This window comes from Trichomonas vaginalis, chromosome III (genome assembly GCF_026262505.1).
Source record: "Trichomonas vaginalis G3 chromosome III, whole genome shotgun sequence".
Lineage (NCBI taxonomy): Eukaryota > Parabasalia > Trichomonadida > Trichomonadidae > Trichomonas > Trichomonas vaginalis.
Window position 1 is genome coordinate 10536209 of NC_067205.1, and position 9432 is coordinate 10545640.

The 9432-nt window shown below is 31.1% G+C and overlaps 4 protein-coding genes and 1 pseudogene across 5 annotated transcripts, besides 1 other annotated feature; 3 read left to right on the forward strand and 2 right to left on the reverse strand.

The window, feature by feature from the left end:
* Window positions 1-37: 37 nt before the first annotated feature.
* TVAGG3_0677510 (adenylate cyclase protein) lies at window positions 38-511 on the reverse strand (the record flags this gene model as incomplete). The annotated part of the gene is made up of 1 exon (XM_001581103.1): window positions 38-511. One exon carries the CDS (start codon window positions 509-511, stop codon window positions 38-40), a length of 474 nt encoding a protein of 157 aa, XP_001581153.1.
* Window positions 512-705: 194 nt separating this feature from the next.
* Window positions 706-3672, reverse strand: TVAGG3_0677520 (guanylate cyclase protein; the record flags this gene model as incomplete). Its single annotated transcript, XM_001581104.1, has 1 exon — window positions 706-3672. The coding sequence occupies one exon, from the start codon at window positions 3670-3672 to the stop codon at window positions 706-708; it is 2967 nt and encodes a 988-aa protein (XP_001581154.1).
* Window positions 3673-5600: 1928 nt separating this feature from the next.
* Window positions 5601-6902: a mobile genetic element.
* On the forward strand, window positions 5697-6822 carry TVAGG3_0677540 (annotated as a pseudogene). Its single transcript has one exon. A coding segment is annotated over exon 1 (1126 nt).
* Window positions 6903-7377: 475 nt separating the features above from the next.
* Window positions 7378-7650, forward strand: TVAGG3_0677550 (uncharacterized protein; the record flags this gene model as incomplete). The annotated part of the gene is made up of 1 exon (XM_001581106.1): window positions 7378-7650. The coding sequence occupies one exon, from the start codon at window positions 7378-7380 to the stop codon at window positions 7648-7650; it is 273 nt and encodes a 90-aa protein (XP_001581156.1).
* A 634-nt stretch (window positions 7651-8284) lies between these two features.
* Window positions 8285-8944, forward strand: TVAGG3_0677560 (uncharacterized protein; the record flags this gene model as incomplete). The annotated part of the gene is made up of 1 exon (XM_001581107.1): window positions 8285-8944. The coding sequence occupies one exon, from the start codon at window positions 8285-8287 to the stop codon at window positions 8942-8944; it is 660 nt and encodes a 219-aa protein (XP_001581157.1).
* Window positions 8945-9432: the final 488 nt, after the last annotated feature.

Below are 9432 nucleotides of genomic sequence, written 5' to 3' on the forward strand. Positions count from 1 at the left end.
ACTTACAAATAATATAAAAATATTAAATAAATTAAGATTATTCGTGATCTGTAACAATGTAATAAGTCATTTGCTTGCCTTTTCCTTTAAGAAATGTTTCGCCTCTATTTACAGTCTTGAAATTACTTCCTGCGATTGCATCTAATGTATCTTTTGAAATATGAATGTGATTTACATCACTTGTTGATTGTAATCTTGCTGCTACATTTATTGTATCACCAATAATATCAAACAAAGGTTTTTCTGTTCCCAGAACGCCTGCAATGATTGGACCGCCAGTATTAATGCCAATTCTTACTTGTAAATTGGAGCTAAGTCTGATATTTATCTCATCTAATAAGCTCAAAACTTGTATAGCAAATAAAATAACTTCTTCGGCATGATTTGCAGACTGATCAAATAAGCCACCAGCTGCCATATAAATATCTCCTATCAGCTTGATTTTTGTAATTGATTTGAAGTTCAATACTGCTTTGGCAATTACAGAGAAGTAATAGCTCAAACTTGACATTATATCTGTCGGCGACAAATTTGCAGAAAACTCTGAAAATTTGTTAATATCAATGAAAATTATTGTAGCTTTTTCTACATCAAATGAAATACTTTTCTCGCCTTTATTGAGCTGCAAAACAACATCTCTTGGAAGAATCTCATACAATAATTTTTCACTTTGTTTTTTAGCTGCTTCTGCTGTTGATTTCTGTTTCAATAAAAGAGTTGTATCTTCCAAAATGAAAACAAAAGAAATAATAACTCCATTGTTTTCATTCCCATCATAGTCATATGGACATTTATATCTTGGTTATTATCATTGAGAATAATGGTATCTAATTCAGATATTTGCCCGTTTTGGTTCTTTAATTCTTCGTACTTATTTTGAATTTTATTGATTTCTTCATTAGCAAAGAAAGAAATGAAATTTAAACCTAAAACTTGAGCTTTGCTGTATCCTAGAAGATCCTGAAGTCCCTTGTTACAATCTTCTACAACTCCATAATAATTTGTTAACATGATTCCGCTTTTTTCATTCTTTATGATCATCTTTTCAAGTGAATAATCTTTTTCATCATCATCTTCGACGTCTTTCAAAAACAATTTATTGAACGTCATGTTTTGTGCCAGAACATGTGGAGAAAATCTTTTTACAATATATAATGTTGCTCTATAGGTTGATAATCTGTTCAAATAATAAAAAATAACTAAAACTGAGAAACAAACCAAACTGATTATTGATATGACTCCATGAATAATAAAATTCTTCTTTAACGTTGAAAAACAAGTGTGGCCAAGTTTCAAGATTCTGTCTGATGATTTGAACATTTGACTCCATAATCTATAGTTCACTAAATAAATTATATTGGATATGAATTCTGTTTTGATTTCTTCAGTTTCGTTTGATTTTATTTGTTGAATAATACTGTTTGCTAAAAATTTGAAAATTTCGATTTGTTGAGTGATAGAACTGTTTTCAATAAAGTCATGAAGCGAAACAATATCATATTCTTCGACAAAATCACTATATAAGTTTAAATCATCTAATTCTTTGTCGTAACCAATGGATGGTTTTGTTTCATTTGTTCCATTGATTAAATTATTATTTATTGAATATAACTCATTAGTGAAATTTTCTGCAATACTTAAAATGTCAAAAGGGAAGAAATCTTGTCGATTATTGTGATATATAACTGACAAAATGATAGCATCTAATGCTTGGCAAGCCAAATATATTCTTGATGTAGAATATCTGTTCCATCCATTCAAATCTGTTAGTTCATGAACTGCATCTAACACAGTATATGTTCCAACTAATGTTAAAATGCAAAAAACAATTGCTAAAAAGGATAAACCGAGAATAAGTTTCACACTTGAATTCGATTTATAATCAGATAACGTTGCAGATAATTCTGTTTGTTCTGTTCTATTCAATAATAATGACATTTTTGCTTCATTTTTATCTTCAATTTTGAATGAGTTTATCATTGTGATGATTTTGTTCATGTAACTGTTCAAAATAAAATGCCAAATTACAAATGGCAAGAATACAACAAAGAATGTTACGCAAGGAACTAAAATTGCCAAGATATTATAAATCATTTCGATATAATCTCCGAATTCATCTTGATGTTTTGAAACATTGTAAAACAAATAGTTTGATGATTCATGAAGATTCTTAATATTCATGACAATTTCACAAGTATTTGAGTCATTCAAAAAATTCGTTAATGTTTCATTTTTTGTCAATTCTCTTTGCCATGACATCAATAAAGTGATAATTGATCCAAAGCTACTCCTATACTCTTTCAATAATGTTCCATTAGAATTACAGATTGCTAAAGGTTGGACAATTTTGAGGAGAGGAAAAGAAAATGATAAAAGATTTTCACCTTGAATAGAATAGTATGCAAAAGTTTTGATTGTTTCTTGCAAATTATTTGATGAAATAGATGTGAAATCTAAAATTTGGGGAAGCATATTATTATATGGATCAAAATAGTATGAGTCGCTCTGCCTAATATAATCTTTCATTTCGTCAGTGTATTTTGACAAACCATTTTCTCTAAAATACTCAAGAGAAATTGATAATGACGAAAGACTGGTGTAAAAAATCGATTTCATTAATGTAACGATTTCAGACATTGCATCAACATAAATATTCAGTTCAATATATGAAAAAACATATCCAAACAAAAAGCCAACAATGACGTAAAATAAAATAAATATCGAAACATTCTTAATCATTCTGAGGGCTTTTGGAACTTTTGTTTCTAGCATTTTGTCCAAATATAATCTTAGTTTTGATTCTCGAATGTACTCTTTTGCCATTTGCTCGATTTCATCATTTTCTAAATTAAATGATACTTTTTCATTTGCATCGGGAATTACTATTGCAGCATCAAAATTATGAATAGATACATTATTGTTGAGCTTCTTTTTAAGAGCATTTTGCAGTGCAATCTCACCCGTGAATGTAACAATCTTATCTTTGAGGTAATGTGGAAAACTTCTAACTAAACTAAGGAAAGAAAAATCTTGAGAACCAGATGCACCTCCTTCTATTGAAAGCTGGCGATTTTTCATGTTCATTCCTTCTGTGAAACTGCATTCAACATCAACCAAATATTTGAAATAGAGCTCACAATATTTGGGATTATATGGATTGTTTTGTATAACTTCTCTGAAAATTCCATCCGTTTTTTGACATTTCTTTGCCAAAAATTCATAATAAGTGACACTACACTTTCTATCTATAGCAGTTTTGACAAGATTACTGAATTCTTTCATCATATTTTTTAGCTCGACTAATTTAAGGCTTTTTGTGTTGTTTCTTAGATCTCTAATTGTAGAGAAACAAAACAGCACAAATCGTGAAACAAAATTCAATGATCTCTTGCTTTTCAATAGATTCTCAACATTTGATTGAAGTGTCTTTTCATGAGGAAAGAAATCGATCAAGTGCAAAACAGTGATTAATGCATACTCGCTGTCATACCTTTCCATGATGTATAAGGGAAGTGTCATGTTGTAGAAGCAAAAGCAGCAATGTTGGAATGCAACTCTTAGATATAAAAGTGCTTTGCTTTCGTTTTGATCTAATCCCATATCGTTGTAATAAATTTCATAATCTTCGTAATATTTATCTTTGTCATTTTCAAATTCAATAATTTTGTTCATCTTTGTAATAATTGTATTTTGCAAATATGTGAATATGAAAAAGAAAATCACGCTAAAGCCGCAAAAAAGTGACATTACGATTATTATTGGCAATTTATGATCTATTTCGATGAAATACGCTAAAATCATGATTATATCTCCAGCACAGCAACTGATATACTATCCGGAGCTCATTGCCATAGCAAAAGTGAAAAGGAATGGCATATTTTCAATTGATTCTAATACAGTTGTAGAAACTAAGTATAATTATGATCAACATATTTCAATAACTGCAACTTATGAATATAGTAAATCAGCAACTCTTACAGCTTGTTATGACTTTATTAATGAGAATGGCCAAGTAGCTCTTACAAAAGATGAAGACTCTTTTCCGGCAACAACATCAAATCAAAAGAAAAAATTCACATATGATATCACTCTCCCATCAGATGCAGGAAGATATATTCTTAAGTTATACGCAAAGAATGGTAATTATATTTCAACTTCTGTTAAATACAATATTGAGGTTGAAAATACAAATACAAATAATAATGCCAGACCAAGGTTAGAATTTGAAGGTGAAAAGACGAAAGATTTCAACTTTAATGTTCCTATCCCAGAACCAAGCACAGTTTATAAGCTCATCCTCAAATCCGAGAGCGAAGGCAAGACTTCAGAACTCGTCAGCAAAGAATTTCGTTCTGTGAACCAGAAGGCTAAACTTGAATTTGTAAGTGACACTCCATCGATTCTCGAGACTGGCATCACATACATATTCCGCGTCAAGATCACAGATCCAGATGACAACACACTCAAAGTTACAAAAGGAATGGACGATAAAAGAGGTAAAGCAGAAACGATCACTAAAACTAGCGAATCAACAATATATGACATACCGATGACTCCCAAAGATAACTTAATTGGAAAAGATATTACCATCTATCTCTATGTTCAAGACTCGTCTGAAGAAGTTTCTATTTCTCACAAAGCCTCTGTTATCCAACAAAAGCCAAAGTTCGAGCTCATCGATTCTCTCGAAGACACCATGGATAAGAACCACGCAGATCATATCGCAGTTCATGGCACCATCAGTCTCACAATACCAAAGAAGACAATCAACGCCATCTTCGAAATGTATGATTCAAGCGAGACGCTTGTCAAGAGCGGAACTCTTTCAACACTTGAAACCACTGATACATTGAAATCAATGGAGTTCAACGAGAAGATCGAACTTCCTGAAACTGACAACGCTCAATACACAGTTAAAATCTTTGCCAAGTATGACGATATTGTCTCTGCATTCATCAAATCGATCAGTGTCCAAGTCCACAACTCCAAAGTCAAACTCGAATTCATCACAGAAGTTCCAGACGAATTCGAAGTCAATAAACAATATCCAATTAAAGTCAAGATTACTGACTCAGATGATGACAGTGTAATGGTTGGAATTGGAATTAATGATAAAACATATGAATTTAAGAAAGCGGATTTGGTTGATCATGCTCTTGAAAAATATTTTAACTTTACACTCAAAAGGGTCGCTCTCAACACTAGAGTAACAATCTATATCTATGCAGAAGATAGTTCAAAGCAAAGAATTCACATCTCTAAAGAAGTAACAGTAATTCCAGCACGACCAAAGTTTTCACTAACCGAAGATATCTCAAAGAATTATGTCCACTCCGAAGTAATTACAGTAAAATATCAGTATGGTATTGAAGATAAAGAACAATCTGTTACAGCATTTTATGAATTGTATAATACAATTCCTTCATTATCTCTTACTCAAAGCGGTGAGTTCTCATCTTTTACAACAGGCACTGATGAAAATAGCTACTATTCATCACAAGAAAATACCATTAGTCTGCCAAATAAAGAATCCACTTACAAACTTATCCTTTATTCTAAGGTTGGTGAAACTAAATCAAAGGAAATTATAGTTGATGATATAGGGTGTCCAAAGGTGCGTTTAGCACAGCGCTCTATATGAGACTATTAATGGAGATATATGCTGATTATAAATATATAATAAAAAATATGAATATATGTATATGATGAGTATGTTGTATTTTGGCGCCATGCCGGGATATAAAATGAATTTTGAGACAAGAGGCGGTTTCGCGGGAAATTTTGGCGGGATTTTTTTCATTTTTTTAATGAATCATAAAGAAAACATCCTCGCTCTTGCAAAAAAATGCAAAGACTGTAAAAAATCTACGAGACATTGGTAAAATGCTTCGGTATGGATGCTCCTAGCTATTCCACTGTAACGTATCATGTTAGGATGTATCACTTCATGAACAAAAAGGCGCTCATCATAAAAATTGACAAAAAATCGCCGGATCAAAGAAAAATCAAAGCAATTCTTCAAGCGCTAGATGAAGACCCAAGAGCATCACTCAGAAGGATAGAGGAGATGACAAAGATACCACGTACAACAGTCAGTTATTATCTGCACAATTATTTGAACTACAAACTAGCGTATACACGTTGGGTTCCGCAGAACCTTAATTCAGTTCAAAAAAAATCTAGAGTCCAATCTTCGAAAGAGCTCCTCTCTATATTGGGTGCGTATCAATCCAAGAAGTTTCGCTTTTTAGTAACAGGGGATGAGTCTTGGTTTCAATATGCAACAGAAGCCAAAATCATGTGGATCCCGAAGGATGAAAATCCGCAAACATTCCCGAAGAAAAAAATTGACACACCAATGATGATGTTGTCGGTTTTTTGGGGCGTGAATGGCATCATCGCAATTGATATTCTTCAAAAACCTAATACGATGAATGCTCAGTATCTAATTGACAATGTTCTTACTCAAATTATCAATTCTGATGAGTTTGAGAAATCCAAACAACAAAAACAAAAGTTTGCAATTCATTTTGATAATTCAAGAGTTCACAAAAGTCATAAGGTAATGAATTACTTGGTGGAAAACAATGTCAAAGTTGTTCCAAACCCAATTTATTCACCTGATATTGCACCCTCTGACTTTTATTTATTCGGCACGCTAAAAAGAGAGCTGAAGGACGCGAATTCGCGAGTCCAGATGATCTTGAAAATTTTGTAAGAGAGCAATTTGAGCAATTTTCTCATGATGATTTAAAGCGTGTCTTTCAAGCCTGGATCGATCGCTGCGAACGCGTGATTGAATCCAATGGTGATTATATTTAAATAAATTTTATATATATGTAACTTGTTTATTTCTATTCGCAGTATTCAGGTTTGTGCTAAACACACCTTTGGACACCCTATATTAAAATTTCAAACGCTAGAGCTCAAATAACTTTTGCCTCTGATATTCCAGATAAGTTAGAAGTTGGAGTTGAGCAATTGATCAAGCTTACAATTAAAGATTCGGATGATGCCAAAGTTACATTTTCAGTGGCAATAAATGGACAAAGAGATGCTGAATCAAAAGAAATTACATTAAATGATCAACCCTACGTTTACATATATACACCACACAATAATGATGTTAACAAACAAATTACATTAACATTTTTCGTAAATGATGGTAATCATGAATCAGAAATATCAACTACTTTTACGGTTATACCTCATACACAACCGAAGCAGCCTGTAGAACCTAAGGTTGATCCAGTAGAATCTAAGGTTGAAATTGAACAATCCAAATCTAATCCTGAAGAATCAAAGATTAAACCTGATAAAGAAGAGAAAAAGGAAGATCGAGATAATCAAGATATTAAACAAGAAGATGCCAAAAAGATGAAGCGTTCTATAGGAATTGGTGTCGGAGTCGTTTGCGTACTTCTTGTGATTATTGCTATCATAGTTGTAGTTATTGTAATTAAGAAGAAAAATGCAGAAAATGATATTGAAGAAAGTGAAGAAAAATCACTAGAAATGATTGAAAATGAAACAGGTGCTTTTTCATCGCCGGGAGAACAAGCCACAGCAGATAATCCACTCTTTGCGACTACAGAAGTGGAAATGAATGAAGATTTTGGTCCTGATGAAGATGCTCAAGATTCATTATAAGAAAAATTCTAAAATCATTATTTTTAAAATATACAAGAATTTTTTTTTCAAAATAAATTTAAGATAAATACTTCATTGGTTTTTTTATTACATGAATGAATATAAAATTGAATTTTCAGAATATTGATAGGATGATTTAGTTTTCTGACGTGAAATCTAATTTCAGATATATGAAATATTCGATTAATAATAATGAAAATATTAAAAATATTTGAAAGAATTTTCGGATAATTTTCGAAATTGAAAATTTAAAATAAAATACACACTTATACAGTTATAAAAAATAAATCCAAAACCATATAGTGACTTTTCGGTTAAAGAGCTTTTTGAAAGCTTTATAAATTAATTGTTTTGATTGTAACAAACATCACTTAACTGTTTTTGTTCAAAAAAAAATTCGGAAGAACCAAAATAACGTTTATTTTTAAAATAACGTCTTTTTTTAAACGAAATTTTAAAATATATCATATTTTATTGTTACCGTTAAAAATTATTGATGCCAAAATTTTTGAGGAAATTTTGAAAAGGTGTTCATTCAAATTTGCATCGTGAAATAAATCCAAAATTATATATTAATTCATATTTTGCTAATCTTAACCTTAGTTTTGTCAAAAATTTTATTATCAAAATTTTGATGACTGAAAACGAAGTCTACGACATATGGCGCAACATAGATGGTATTTTAAAGAATAGCTCACACAATGAGCATCAGAAGCAAAATCATCCTATTTATTCCAAAGAAACAAAGAAAACTCCAAAGACTCCAGAAAGACCTCCCCCAAAGAGAAGACTGCAAAAGGAAAAGCAGGCACACACTAAACGAAGAAGCTCTGATGAACATGCTTCTCCAGTGAAAAATATACAGCTTCCAAATTACTCTCACGATAATATCGTTATGCGAATGTTCTTCCTCAGATGGCTCAAAAAGCTTGCAGAAAAGCTTCAATCTAATACCATAGCTGAATCAGTGACAGTAATTAATAACAAACCAGAAATTTTACAAAATTCGAACTTAAAATATATTAAAGGCTCACAGATCGATAAATTACAGACAAAGAACAAACCTGTCTTCGTAGACAATGCTTCATCTTTCCAAATTGATTTTGAAATGACGTCTCCTTCACCTTCGAAACAAGATCTTGCATTTGCTTCACTCTCTGATGGAAGTACTATTAATGACGCCTCATTCAGTTGCTCCGAAGTTCATGAGTCTTTCAATTCCATTAGTGGTGTTCAATCTGGCCTTGAAGCAACAATATATGACCTCTCGTTAAGCCAGCTAGTTAACAAATAGGCTTGATTTCTATGTTTGTACTTGTAACCCATAATTTTTCATTTTGTATAAAAATTATTTTAGTTACTATCTTAAATTTATCTATTATTTCTATTAACTAGAGGTTTCATATTTAAAATTTAATACATTCAAAATAATATATAAAGGTAAGAAAAACAATTGATCTTCTTCAGAATTGTTAAACGTAAACAAGCCAATAAACAATAAGGATAATCTATCAAAAATAGTGATTCTTTTAACATTGTATTGGTATGATATATATGATTCAGAATAACAATACATTTAGGAAATCCACTTATAAAGTTGATTACTCCTATCCTAATCGCAACCCTACGTAACAAAGGATCATTCTCCACCAAATTTATTATAATATGAGTTAAAGATAAAAAACATATCGATAAAAAACATAAGATAAAACAAATTTAAATAAATTTATAAACAATTTTTAAAATCTTTCTTCTAAAAAAATAGATATATTTGAAATGAAA